At 40.2% G+C, this 15092-nt stretch overlaps 1 protein-coding gene across 1 annotated transcript; it reads right to left on the bottom strand.

Annotated features, from left to right (window-relative positions):
- Positions 1-231: 231 nt before the first annotated feature.
- On the bottom strand, positions 232-11710 carry LOC142159511 (histamine H3 receptor-like). The gene is made up of 5 exons (XM_075214405.1): positions 11702-11710; positions 9834-10086; positions 8410-8576; positions 3846-4583; positions 232-750 (listed from the first exon to the last, which is right to left on the bottom strand). Exons 1-5 carry the CDS (start codon positions 11708-11710, stop codon positions 232-234), a joined length of 1686 nt encoding a protein of 561 aa, XP_075070506.1.
- Between the last annotated feature and the right edge of the window lie 3382 nt (positions 11711-15092).

The following is a 15092-nucleotide window of genomic DNA, read 5'->3' as shown; positions in this document are numbered from 1 at the left end:
TAACCTGACTACTGGGCCTCATCAGCTCCATCCAAGTGTCTATGTCCTTGGCGCCTAATGGGAGGTTAACTCTACCACTCATCCGTTTTCTAAAAAGCTTGTCATATGCCCGCCAGACTGCATGCCTGTCTTTTGCATACATGTCACTTACCAAATACATGTACCTCCATACCTCCGTTTGTTCGGAAGGGTGAGATTCTATATACACAGCCGTGGATACGCAAAAGCCTTTTACCCATCTGGGAAAGAGTGATATCTATCCTCGCCTATACCGTTCCTCTTCCCTGCTGCTGTCAAATTCTTTCTGTCGTTGTCTGTCAGAGCAAAAATGTCAACGTACGTGCCCCATTTTATTTTGTCTCGCATACTCGGTCTAATGCCATACGTCAAGGCTAAATTCTCAATCTGCCCCAATTGTCCTACTCGTGAGTTAGTGTCAGATCCCAGGGCCAGGGAAGGTTTCCTAGTATGTTTCCCCATCAATTGCGTCTCCAGAAGCTTAATGAGTTTGCGTGGCCTATGCCCTGAGTCAGAGGAATCCTCACTAATGGTTGACACCGGTGGACTAGGGTTATGTGATTTGCGTAATGTAACATCCGTGCAATCACCGCTAGTCCCGAGATTCCCCATATCGGACATTGCTCCTTCAGCTGCCACAGTCGCCACTAAGTCGTTAGATTGAGCCGTTGCCAGCTGCGTTTCCCAGGCACAGCAGGAACTGGAACTTGATACAGTGCAGATTTTAGTAACCTGAACGTATTTCACACTCTGACAACCTTACTGAGGTATACTTCTTAATGCTGAATTTCCTTCACCCTGGACAGTTCTAGTCTTACTTCACAGCCGACTCAGGTTCCTAGATATTGCACCTCTGCTAGTTAATATTTGTTTGGTCTTATCATCAGCCTTGTGTTCTGTGAAAACCCTGGCTACATGTTGCAATGATCCTGGTATTTCTAAAGAGGGTAATGTCATCTAAGTAGGCGTGAGTGAATTCCTTCATCCTGATGAACATCACAATGAACTCATATAGTAAAAATGAGATGATGAAGGCTGAGTGCTCCTGTGCCTCTCTGGTCAGGTATATTTGACAGTACCCCTTACTTAAGTCCAGGGTAGACACCCAGCTTATTAAGTAGGTCATCAATTTTGTGATACCATGGCATTCGAAAGCGTAGCGTTCGCTACATATTTGCTTTCGTATTTGCTAGCATGCACCCAAAGTCATTCAGCTGCGTATGTGACAATTACGCGTCTTGTTGACTTCGTGCACTCGCAACGGCCAGATGCGTGCGTCAATTCAAGTACGTGTGTGGCGCTCAGTATGCATCCCTTAATGACTCAGGCCCACAGTGTATACAAAGAGACTCAAATGTAGGCAGAAGTGTTATGGAGAATGAGTTGAGATGTTTGTTTGAGTGTTTGAGCTGGAAAAATTGATAAAAACATTTTGATGGGATGCTGCATTGTTCTTAGAGCTTGGAAAATTATTGGAAAATGCAGGCGCGCTCCAAATCATTTAGAAATCAAATGCCAGATGCCTGCCAGGGCCTTGCAGGCTGGGGTGAATTCTGGGTCTCCAGAAAGGTACCATTGGAGAGGGGGAGAGGCTAAAGGGTAATACATTGAAACATAATCCCAAATGGATAAAGAGAATGAAAACACTAGGTGAGACCTAGACAAGGTAAGGTGCCAGTGTCCGTGGAGTAAAATAAGAGGTGAGAGCAAAGGAGTCTGAATGGAATCAGTTTCTATGGTTGTTCATATACTTGGTCAGTGGGAGGCATTCCTATGCACACAATGAGAAAGATGTGCCGCTATATAGTATGGCTAAAAGTATGGGATGCCCAGAGCCCCCCCTTTTGGATGCCTCTGCTGAACACTAATCTTTATCCAGACAAAGAGCGTTCTATAGTGTTGAATCTAGCTATAATAATACTATTCCTGCTCTCCACTAAACGTCCAGGAGCAGATCTACTCCTGTGTACTCCATTGGTGTACAGCAAATCACTGTCACTGAAGCCTCCTTCTCTAGGTATACTTTCCATTGGTTACTACAGTAAGCCCATACAATAAGTCTATATTCTCTGTCCAATGCCACTGTATAGTTGACATTACCATGCCTTTGCAGGACTGCGTAGGGTTCTGCCCAGGACACTTGAAGCTTATTCCAGCAGGTGGGTACCAGTGCTAACACTTTTTCACTATGCCCAGTTCTTTGGCCCTGTCTTGAATGCACAGCCTGTCCCAGATACAACAATCTGAATAGCTGGCTGTGACTGAAGTCAGCTTCGTCACTTACAAATGAATACGCTTTTTCTGCCACCACAAAGGAATTACTATGGTGTCTTGCGTTCACCAAAACCACCTATTAATGTTTCACACTTAAATCACATACACATGTAGCATGAGCCTTACTTGGCTTCATAAATTCACAAAGAATCACAAAGAATATGCTAGATTAAATTTATTTAATCCGAAAAAATGTTTCCAAGACTTAATTACAAAACAGTTAATAACATGATATACAAAATAAGTTGCAAAAATAAGTTGCAGAAATAAAATGGGAACTAAAACCAGAGTCACTGACTTACTAGATTTAAGACTTGGCATGAGAGTAGTACACTTTGAGAAATATGGCACACTTCAACCTAGATAGTAGATACTATAGGTCTCCTGTTTAGAAATGCACACTTTTACTAGATGAGGCAGCTGATTTCAACCTTTGTCACGTAGCTCTCACCCCCACCATTGAGGGTTAGCTGTCAATCAGGACATATTGATTCCCAGAATGACACAGGGCTTTCGAAATGAGTTATCTACCCCTGAGATATGTCTGGCATCTCGGAAGGCATGATTCTCACCTCTGCTCGTTCTGATCGGTTGGTCAAGTCCACATCCTCTGTATACACAAACTACTGAGAGAAGCTTATCTGTCCCTGGGCCTGGCTAATTCCAAAATACTCTTTGTCAACTGCGCAGGTCACTTAGGTCAGTCAGCAAAGCACACTTTGAAAGGTTACATACAATATACACACTGTCATACATAAATATTAAGGGAAAATAACAATAATACATAATCGTCACAGGCCCTAGTGCAGTAGTCATACCCATATTCTGCTACACCTATGCAGGCCTGAGGAGTTTCTGAGCTATTTCTAACAAGACCTTCACAACATCTCCACATAGACAATCATCTGTAATTTGTTTCCCAGCTCTGGGGTGATACGGAGAAGCCCCAACCCAAACAACTGCCAGTAGGTCCGCATGAGATCACCCTTGAACTACATTCCCTGTTCTGTCACCATCTCCCTGGGAAATCCACCCCTGATAAGTATATACTTCAGTGCCTGGGCAAAATCTTTGTCATTCATTAATTTAAGCACTATTGCCTCCTGGAGCTTAGAGACAAAGTCGACCTCTGTAATGATATTTGTTTTTCCATTCTACTGGCCTTTGGTAGGGTGCCTACAATATTGCTACCCTTTGGAAAGGCTACTCAGTAATTGGCATTGGCTGTAATTGGACCTTGCACACAGGATCCAATGAACTTTGACCTACATCACAAGATGCTCAGAACGTTTTCATATCCTGCATTAAACCCAGCTAGAAGTAGTTCAACTGACGCCTAACCCAGTTTACTCAGCCTTAAGGCTAAGTGAATGCTGTGTGCTAGCACAAATTTTTAACTGCATGGAAGTAGCTATAAAAAGATTCATGGCATTTGTTGCCGTACAGTTTTTCGCTGTTTTTGATTGGTCATTGAGATGTAAAATGTTTTAAATCATTGGGTTGTATATTGCAAGTAACCATTAAGGGGAATGCTATGTATACTTGGAAATTACTTTGATAAAGGCTCTCCTAAAACTTTCATGGCACAAAGGATACAGAATAGGGTTTATTGACGAATTGATCCACAGTAACCAAAATGTAATTTCGTACCAATAAGAAGCAATACAATAATCATGACATGCAGCACGAGTTGTCATAAGAAGTGAATATGGAGCCCAACAAATGCCAAAAACACAAACTAGTACAGAAAGGGATTTAGCCATTTTTTTGTCCTGGGACAATTTAACAATACGAATGTTACTTCTTTGTGTCTGACAACTTTGTAAATCAGTAAGGTTTGTCTTTTCAGAAGAGCGCTGCTTTAAACGTTGATGAAAAGCCTTCTTAACCATGTTATTTTTTGTTACTCTTAAGTCATTTTGTGCACAATGAACAAGTTCACCTGATATTATATATGGCATTTGTGACATTTCTTTTTGATTTGAATAAATTGAAGTTATGGTAGACTTTCCTTTCTTTCTGCTCCTTCTCTTAATGTTCCAGTAAATGCTCAGGTTAAGGGATGAAATACTTAACAGAGGAAGGATAAAGTCAAGAGTGGAAGCTCCCAGTAGAAAGTGCCAACTGTAGTAGTATGCAGGAAGACAGAGGTTCTCCGGAACAGAGTTGTCACTATATAGATATTCCCAGAAGAGAATAGCTGGGCTGTACAGAAGAGATGACAGTATCCAGACTGCAATCATCTTCAGCACCGTCTGGCAGTGTTGTTGCTGCTGAGAGCGATAAGTGACCTAGACAAGTGGACAAACAAATGAATGATTACACATGTTTAATAGTTGCTGTACCTTTGCCTTACTACTTTTTTACTGACAAAAGACAAAAATCTCAGTATATAGGTAAAGAGAAGCATTACTCAGAGACGCCACTTAAATGAGAAAAAAACAGCAAAAAAACACAAAGAAAGCTAGCCTCAATGTTTTCATTGTTTTCCTCTATATGAGACAGGACTTCCACCATTGCATAGACAGACAGAACAGCCTGCAGTGTATGTGCAATATAAGGTCACATCAGAACAAAAAAATGTATATTACAAAATAAATGAATAACTTTTGACAATATAATTCTTAAAATAAATAAGATTTTTTTTGCAGACTTTTTTGTATTTTTTTAACGTTAAATACACTAATAATGATGCTTTTAATGCGTACTGTACATACAGTGCCTTTTCACTTGCATACACATGTTCTGTGCTATCTAGTGGCAATCAAATGTGCAAATGCTCAAGTTATGAAAATGGCTCAGTCAGTAAGTAAAGGAAACAAAACCTAAACAAACAGGAGGAAAACTAAAAAAAATGGAGGGAGAAAGTCTTGCTAAGGGAAGCAAGAGTATAGCAGATCATCTTTATATCTTTATAGTACTTTGGTTAAGTATTTACAGTAGAATAAAGAAAGGAGCCTCAGTGTAGTAGCAAGGATTTTAATGCCATCCATTTAGAGGAGATGTCAATAAGACCATATGGGATACATACATTCTAGAATACTAAAAAAAAGCTTAAGATGGGGTTGCTTACAACATAAAAGTAAAGAAGAAGCTTACATCAGTAGTGGTGACATTTGTTAAACTTCTGCTGAAAGAAAGAATTGTTGAGAACTCAAATCTAGGCTTTTAAAAGGTCCCAATTAGGTGTATTTACTGGAAGGACATCTTACCAAACATATATATTGATTTTTGGATGGGTTGACTATGGTAATAGCTCAAAGTGGAGCCATAAATATATAGCTTATTTATAGCTTAGTAAATTATTTGACACTGTCCCACATTGAAGATTGATAAATAATTTGAAAGTTTGGGATTGGATTAAAACATGATTGAGTTTATACAATAGTGGTTGAAAGATAGATACGAGAAAGTTGTAGTAAATGGAATGCATTCATAAGATGGAGAGGTTATCAGTAGATTATCCAAAGCATCAGTCTGTCCTATTTGTTAGACCACGTTTGTAGAATCTAAGGTACTTGCTTTGAAAAATAGTTAACATGCTTATTTCAAATAATTTGCTTTAGATCTTTCTTAAACAAAAAGAAGCACAACTGCTAATGTTCTACCAATGCTAATAAATGAATCTATTATTTTTCATAAACTTTAACAGAGTTGTACTGTAATGAGATGCAGAAATTCAAGAGGTGAAAACTGACAATATCCTACTACACGGGTTGGAAACCCCACGCACGCCGACCACTTCTGTGTGGCACGCCGGTGAGGAAGCTGGTCCCGTGGATAAAGATGCGGACTGCAAAGGTAAGCATGAGGCATAGGAGGAACTGGGGGCACAACTATGAGGCATTGGAGAAACTGGGGGCACAACTATGAGGCAGAGGAGGAACTGGGGACACAACTATGAGGCATTGGAGAAACTGGGGGCACAACTATGAGGCAGAGGAGGAACTGGGGGCACAACTATGAGGCATAGGAGAAACTGGGGGCACAACTATGAGGCAGAGGAGGAACTGGGGGCACAACTATGAGGCAGAGGAGGAACTGGGGGCACAACTATGAGGCATTGGAGAAACTGGGGGCACAACTATGAGGCATTGGAGAAACTGGGGGCACAACTATGAGGCATAGGAGGAACTGGGGGCACAGCTATGAGGCATAGGAGGAACTGGGGGCACAACTATTAGGCATATAAAGAACTGGGGGCGCAACTATGAGGCATAGGAGGAACTGGAGGCACAACTATTAGGCATAGGAGGAACTGGGGGCACAACTATTAGGCATAGGAGGAACTGGGGGCACAACTATTAGGCATAGGAGGAACTGGAGGCACAACTATTAGGCATAGGAGGAACTGGGGGCACAACTATGAGGTATTGGAGAAACTGGGGGCACAACTATGAGGCATAGGAGGAACTGGGGGCACAACTATGAGGCATTGGAGAAACTGGAGGCACAACTATGAGGCAATGGAGGATCTGGGGCACAACTATGAGGCAATTGAGGATCTGGGGACACAACTATGAGCAATTGGAGGATCTGGGGGTACAACTATTAGACATTGGAGGAACGGAGGATACAACTATGAGGTATTGGACTTAACATGAATTGGGGGCACAACTATGTGGAATAAAACTAGGGGGCACAGGTCTGAGGCATAATATGATCTGGGGAAAAACTATGTGGCATAATATGAACTGGGGACACTATTGTGTGGTATAACATGAACGTTTATTTGTAGGTCCCAATACTATTAATATTATAATGATATTAGTGTGATAAAATAAGAAATAATTAAATAATATATAAATATATATATATATATATATATATATATATATATATATATATATATATATATGGTCAAAGAGGATATCTAGTAAATTTCACAATCAAAACAGTAAAAAAAGAGGCATATGGCATGCCACTGTATACGAGCAATCCAAGACCAATATATGTGTATATATATATATATATATATATATGTTATATATATATATATATATATATATATATATATATATATATATTTATTTATTTTATTTTGCATATCTCCACAACACTGTATAGTAGGACAGGGGTCAGCAACCTTTTATTTAAATTAGTATGTATCTGTGTATTTTAAACATTTTAAATTTAGATCAGTTAACTAAAGTTATGTAAGCATCCAATTATCAGTGATTAATCAAACATTAGTCATTTATGTGCCAATTTTTGTCTGAGTTTAGGGGAGGTCTGACCAAAATGTAAAATTCAAAAGGTGCAGCTTAGATCTAAAATCCATCACAGAAGGGCTGTAATTTCTTTTTATAAGGTTATAAACATGTGACTTGTGTTGATCGGCTTATTTATGCTCTATGCACTGTGATTGCCTAATTTTCCATGGGATGTAAATTTAGGCACCTCTGGACCAAATCATGAATTCACAGTTTGCAACATATATTCCATCTAATAAGGCAATGTAAGTCATGAAGGATGAAGATTTGTTAGCAGCCAATTAACCTACCAGAGCATACCCACGCAAACATGGGGAGAACATACAAACTCCTCACAGATCATCAGGTCATAGTCGGGAATTGAACTCATGACCCCAGTGCTGTGAGGCAGAAGTGCTAACCACTTGGCCACTATACTTTTATGATCTGTAGCTGTCATAATACTTATTGTTCTCATGTATGTCATATCTGTAAGATGACTGGTGTTACAGAATCTCTGGTACCTTATAAATAATGATGTAGATGAGGTGTTCGTCTTTGCAGTTCCTGAGGCTTCCCTGGAGAAAGCTACATACACACATGTGCACTACAGTTACAAAGACATAAATTGACAGCCTGTATTTTTAATGTTATTTTCTTTAAAATTATATGTGTGTATTATTATTTCTTCTGTCTGAGTTATCTACTGAAATGGTGAAATTTCAACACTCTCATCACCTACACAAATTACAATTTACATATTTAATAATGTAATCTGAAATATTAAGTAAATATATAATATTACAGTATATGCATCTATTTCTTATACTGCCCATTCATCAGCTATTACATTAATGAATTATTATACTTTGATAAAATATGCTCTAAAAATATGAACCACTGTGAATAAACAGTGAAAACTTACGGCCATAGTGACAGCCAGAAATCGGTCGTAACTAATGAGGACAACATTAAAAGCTGAAGCAGTGCACATGAGATTGTCAGTGATTAGCCATAGCTTACAAAGGAATTTCCCAAGCATCCACTTCCCGGTGAAGAGATAAGGCACATACAGTGGGATGCAGAACACACCTATAAAACATACAACACAGAAACGTTATGTGCAGGCAGGTGCCTGTATTGTTATTTCTTCTGTCTGAGTTGTCTACTGAAATGGTGAAATAACAACACTCTCATCTCCTACACAAATTCTCATTAACATTTGTAATAGTGTAATCTGCACTATAAAACATACATAGTGTGATCAGTAATCAGTATTAGATATTCCAACAAGTTACACTGGAAATAACTAACCCAGCAACAAAAAGTAGCATTTATTTAAAAAGTCTGTACATTTTACAGCTTACTCTTCAAATGTTAGTTATAATTTTAAATATTTTTTTACATTAAGCTCTGCCACACCAGCAATTTTTAATTTTTTAATTTTTATCTTCAGTGTTGCAAATCAATCTATTTGGAGGAGCTTCAGGTGAATAATATGATCCACAGAGTTTATTGGTGAAAGATAGCAAGTTTCTGGTACTAAGTGCTATAGGTGGTTCTGGGCAAGAAATGTACTTTTAAATTAGAAAATGAAAGATTTTTTTTTTATTTTTAATCTGGTGAGATCACATTTAATTGCAATGTTTTTAATATGTGATCGATTGCATCAGATGTAATTGTGCAACTGTGTAGCTCTAACCTCTGTAGCTGCCTGCTAAATTCTGTTGGAGCAATACATATTGCCTGCAATCCCCTGTTCTCATATAGATAAATGAGAAAGAAATGTAATATATACTTGAGATCCACTTGAAATCAACAACAAATTTAATATATGCTTGTTTTTCAGATGAAAGCAGCAGAAACAATTACAAAATAATCTCCAAATCCTCTATTTGTGGGGAATTAATTTGAAAAATAAATGTTTGGTGTTTGACCCCATTTTTGTTTTTGTTAACTTATCTGCAAAGTAATCGCTACATCTGTATACTATACATTGACATATATACAACTTATTGTACACTCCACTGTGTAATTTAACATTTAAATTAAAAATAGAAAAATGTATTGAGTGTTTCATGGTGTGAATCTGTAGTATTTGGTCATATGTTTAGAATTTGGATTAATATTTTTTGTAAGTGTGTTCTTGCTTCTCCAACAAATGTAGTGCTAAAATAAAATGTTTTCTACGCCTGTGTGAGACTGCACAACAATCAGCCTTACCCTCATATAACTATTTTTTTTAATACCTAATTGCAATTAGATCAATTAATATTTTGTACTTAGAGTTTAGTTCCATTAATAACGTTAATTGTTTAATTTGATTACAAGGAGGAAAGTGTAACTCACCTATGAAAAAATCACAGATAGCTAAATTGAGAAGGAAGAAATTGCTCCTGTTCCGAAGCCGTTTGTCCTCAATAAAAGCTACAATGACCAGGCTGTTGCCCATGACGGTGACCAAAATTAAGAAACAGATGAGTAAAAGTAACAAAATAGTCATGCTTCGTGAGCCCATAATTCCCATTTCATCAACTTCAAAAGATGAGTTAGTTACACTGAGGTTTGTAACGTTTCCTGAAAGGAATAAAGCTGATCTCATCTTAAAATGAGAGTACAAGTACATATTATTGCACAAAAAAGTTTGTCAGTCTTTGCTTTCAGAAAGTAGACATGAACTTAAAATACAGGATGGTGGGATTATATAGGAAGCTATTCCTGTGGGAGGAGTCCTCCGTCTTTGTGATATTCATTAATGTTTACTGGTGTTAATTATTAGAAGCTTGAAAACAATTACAACTCCAACTTAATAATAAGATAAACAATATGTTTGCATTATTTTACTAAACTAATGTAAATTAAACTCAGGTTATAAATATTTAGTAATGAAAAAGCACGACAAATCAATGTCAAGCAGATGTAAGGACCCTAGACGATACATGATCCCAGAAGAAGCCATGGATTTATATTCTTTGTAAAACATATGGGAGTTTTTACATTCCCCAAAGTGATTGGATTCCCCAAACAATTTTTCGCTTTATGCAATTAGATTTTAAAGTTAGAATGTTCTAATCAATAGTAGATTTTTTTTATCATGTTCTAAAATCTGTGCTATTGTTCATTGGTTTTCAAATATTTTGGTCTGGAATTTCTTTCCAACTCTCACAATAAATAAATATATATATATATATATATATATATATATATATATATATATATATATATATATAAATGTATTGGTCCCAGAGGTGAAAGGCCAATAGGAGAAAGCTAGCCACTGGTAATACTTTATTTTAATTCTTTCACCCAAGTTTAACAATCTCTAATGACAGTATGCAGGCTTGTATAGTATTTATAACTTGGACAATTATTTTAAGTCACTTGAAAAATAACATGAAGAAATTAATTTCAAGTCTGAAGAAAATATTAGAGCAATATTGTACCTCCTTTCTCTGGGGTCATTACAAAATGGCAGGACTGAATGATTGTCTCTTTAGTTCTTATACAGGGCATGCAGGAGCATTCTCCTGCGATTGCCTGTGTATATGTCACACGCCGGTCCCATAGTCAAGTACCGGCGCTGTTACCTTCCTCTTGTAAGCGGGGATCAAGCTACTAAACTTCATTATTGAGACATCACTGGTAGTTTCTTTTGTGCATGTGCTACCTGTTACCTTTGCTTATGACCTCCTACCTGTTCCCATTGGTTCTAATCATTTTAGAGCACTATTTAAACTTTCCATGGTTTCTGTCCTTTGCCTGTTCTTCGAGTTACCCACTCTTAGTAAGATTTGGCTTCCTGTGGTCTGTCTCACCTGTTGTCCGTTGAAGCGTCTGGAGTCAGCTATTCTCCTCGCTGCTGCTGCCGTCTATGAGCTGATTCTTCACCTGGACTCAGCGCTCCTGTTCGGAATCATCACCTCTCGTTCAGCTATCTCAAATGCCTCCATTACCTTGTCATTGGGACTGCTGCTGTATTACTCTTTGCTTGAATCACCATGCACGGTTCAGCTAAGTTCTACTCCTCCGTTGCCTCCACACATTGAACCATTATTAACGAACTGCTTGTTACACCTGTACTCATCGCTGCTGCTCAGAATCACCATCTGTGGATCAACGAGTTCAACGCATTTGCTTTACATTGTAACTACCGCTATGCCAGTTACTCACCTGCTATTCTGAATTCACGGATCAGCTAAGCTCTATTTCTTCGTTACCTGTGTCATCGAACTGACGCTGTACCAGTAACTCATCTGTTGCTTTGAATCATCATTTACGGATCAGCTAAGTTCCATGCTATTATTGCCGTTGTTTGAATTGTCGCTGTGCCAATGATTCTATTGCTATGTTTGAGTTATTACCTACGGATCAACCAAGTTCTAAGTTACCACTACCTCTTTCTGAACTGCCGCTGTATCAGTGATTCATCTATTGTGCTTTGAGTTACCATTTCCGGACTAGCTAAAGTTCTATCTCCATTATTACCACTGTTGAACTGTTGCTCTATATATTCCTTGCAGTCTCCATGAGTTACCAAGTGTGGAGTAGCGTGTTGTGATTCATCACTTCTATTTGATCAGCTGCCGTGTTAGTATTGTCTGCTGTTGCCCTGAGTTACTTCTTTTAGCCCAGGTGGTGGAGGCCCAGAAGGAGGATGCCGAAGACCTTGTTTTGCTCTTCCTTCCTTTTGCCGCAGCAATTGAGGAGTCAGAGGAGGAGCCACAGGTGCTTGTTGAAGAAAGTATCTTGATGTTAAAATGTAGTATAATTTTTACACTTCTTATGCCAGCATAAAAGTGTTGTCCTTTTCTTTCACTAATCTGATATAGCCTAGAACTAGTAGATGTTTGCCATTCCATAGGTGTCTGACATCATGGGCCTAATGAGTGATTGTTGCAAAATAACTCCCTCCCCACCCAATTTATATCTGCATGTGGCTCCATAAAGTAGCAGTCCTCTGGCTACTACTGTGTTCAGCATAACATGAACCTTTGCAGAGATTCTAACTTAATGTACAACTTCTAAACTCTGAGCTTGGAAAATGTGTGAACAAAATACATCCACAAAGCTAATATATGTTTAAAAAAATGTCTGAAGATTGCGATTCCTAAGTTGTAAGCCCCCGGCCAATTAAAAACCCTCCAGCCCCAACTTGAAAGACTCCTGGAACCAGTTGAAAGCCCCCAGCCCCAGTTGAAAGCCGTCTAGCCGCAGTTTCCAGCACACCGGACGCAGTAGACATTCCCTCAGCAATACCTTTCACCCCCCCTGCCCATGTGATAATAAAAAACTATATACAGTACATAAAAATATAAATACAATATAGTAATGCTCATTATTAATTTATAAACATTTCTTAGTTCAAATTTTTGCAAAATTTTCTTAAATAGAAAAGTTACATTATTTAAAAAATTGGTGTGTGTGTTTTTTTTCTTTTAAAAGGAAATATGCGGAGGAAGTAATCGATCAGGTGGAAGTGGTAGCGGAAATCGGGAAGGCTACCCCTGCAAATATGAAGGGACACCTGCAGTCTGTAAAAGTGAATGGCCAGGAACTGCAGGGACTCCGGGACTCCGGGGCTTCTATTACTCTGACACGGCCCAGTTTTGTCCCACCTAATCAATGGCTAAAGAATCGGAAAATCTAAATTTCGATGGTGGGAGGCCAAATTACAGTTATCCCCATGGCCAGGGTTCATTTGGGTTGGGGCCAGGGATCGGGGGAAGTGAATGTGGGACTTTTGGATGGATTACCTACCCACATTATTCTGGGGAATGATCTGGGTGGTGGATTGGCCAGTTACTTTGTGGGAGCTATCACACAGAGTCGAGCACGGGCTTTGGACCCACCTATACCAGCACTGGAGGTCACAAATGGATCAGCTGCCACACCACCTGAACCGCTGTCGGTGAGTAACGCTGTACTAGACTTACCTGACATTGACATGAATCTGGGGGAGGTAAATAGGAATGCATTTAGGGAAACCCAATGGACTGACCCATCCTTAGATGGTCTCCGCAGTGCAGCGGTAAGGACAGATTGGGGACCACAGGAGGATAGGATCATGTGGGCAGCAAGGAGGTTGTACCGGGTACCCGCCAAGGCTGACCTCTAGAGCCAGGAGTAGCTAGGAAACAGCTGATTGTTCCCCAGCAGTACCATCGCCGGTTACTAACACTAGCCCATAACATCCCCCTAGCTGGCCCCCTAGGGGTTTGTAAAACCCACGCCCGGTTGCTACAACATTTCTTCTGGCCTGGAGTTAACCAGGAGGTCAAACACTATAGGTCCTCATGAGATGTATGCCAACGCCTCGGGGGACCCCCACGTCGGGTCCCCCTACAGTCCATGCCCATCATAGGTGAGCCATTTAGGTGGGTAGCCATGCACATTGTGGGACCTTTTAAGAAACCTAGCCGAAGTACATCCTGACCATAGTCGACTACGCGACTAGATACCCCGAGGCAGTGGCACTAGCATTCATAGATGCTGAACATATTGTCCAGGCTCTCATGGATATCTTTAGCCATGTAGGATTCCCTCAAGAAGTAGTCACCGACCAGGGGACGCAATTTCAAGGGGACTTGCTGCAGACACTATGGGATAAATATGGGGTCCATCCCTTATGCACAACCCCCTACTATCCCCAGACTAACGGTCTTTGTGAGAGATTTAATGGGACCCTTAAGCAGTTGCTGCGGGCATATGCTGAGTCGGAGGGGAGAGACTGGGAGAAGTCATTGTAGCAGCTATTATTCGCGTACCGCGAAGTGCCGCAGGATTCTACCTGGTTCTCTCCTTTTGAGTTATTATATGCTCGAAGGGTACGGGGACCTCTCGGCCTAGTCCTGGAAAGCTGGGAAGGGTCATTCCAGGAACCTGAGGTTCCAGTCTTGGAATATGTGGTACAAATGAGGGATAGACTGCAGAGGTTGATGCAACTAGCTCATGACCATACTTTGGGGGCACAGGAACGGCAGCGCCATTATTACAACCAGGGGGCTCGAGAAAGGGAGTTAGAAGTTGGACAGAAAGTGATGGTGCTAGTACTGGCCAGAAAGCATAAGTTACAGGAGACCTGGGCAGGGCCCTATTCTGTAGTGAACAGACAGGGTCGGGTAGATTACGTTATAGCACTAGATCAAACGGGGAAGCGGGTGGGTACCTATCACATTAATAGGTTAAAAGAGTACGACACCAGGGAAATAGGGGCCGTGGCAATTTGCTGCCCACCTATGGATTACCCAGAGACTGACCCCATACCCGACATTCTCGCAGTAACCAAAAAGGACCTAGGGGTGGAGACGGTGCCCATAGGCCAGCAGTTAACAGGAGCCCAGACTCAACAGATGAAGGGAGTATTGGAGGTAGAGCGGCCTCAGTTCACCAGCAGGCCTGGGTGCACTCATGCAGTGGCCCATCATATCGACACCGGGGAGGCTCGGCCTATTCGGCAACCCACATATCAAATGAGCCCCGAGGTGCTTGACATGATCAAAAAAGAGGTTGATGAAATGCTGGCACTGGGGGTCATTATACCAGCCAATAGTCCCTGGGTGGCCAGTGTGGTGTTAGTGCCCAAGAAAGACCATCCTAAATTGGCCTCAT

This window comes from Mixophyes fleayi, chromosome 5, assembly GCF_038048845.1.
Source record: "Mixophyes fleayi isolate aMixFle1 chromosome 5, aMixFle1.hap1, whole genome shotgun sequence".
Classification (NCBI taxonomy): domain Eukaryota; kingdom Metazoa; phylum Chordata; class Amphibia; order Anura; family Limnodynastidae; genus Mixophyes; species Mixophyes fleayi.
The sequence above is the reverse complement of the archived record's forward strand: the minus strand, read 5'-3'. Positions and strand labels throughout refer to the sequence as shown.

What these genes read in the sequence shown, in the direction of transcription:
- LOC142159511 (XM_075214405.1), bottom strand. An exon ending in TATCTGTGATTTTTTCATAG is followed by an intron (nt 8,577 to 9,833) that starts GTGAGTTACACT and finishes TATGTTTTATAG; the next exon opens with GTGTGTTCTGCATCCCACTG. An exon ending in TTCTGGCTGTCACTATGGCC is followed by an intron (nt 4,584 to 8,409) that starts GTAAGTTTTCAC and finishes CCACTTGTCTAG; the next exon opens with GTCACTTATCGCTCTCAGCA.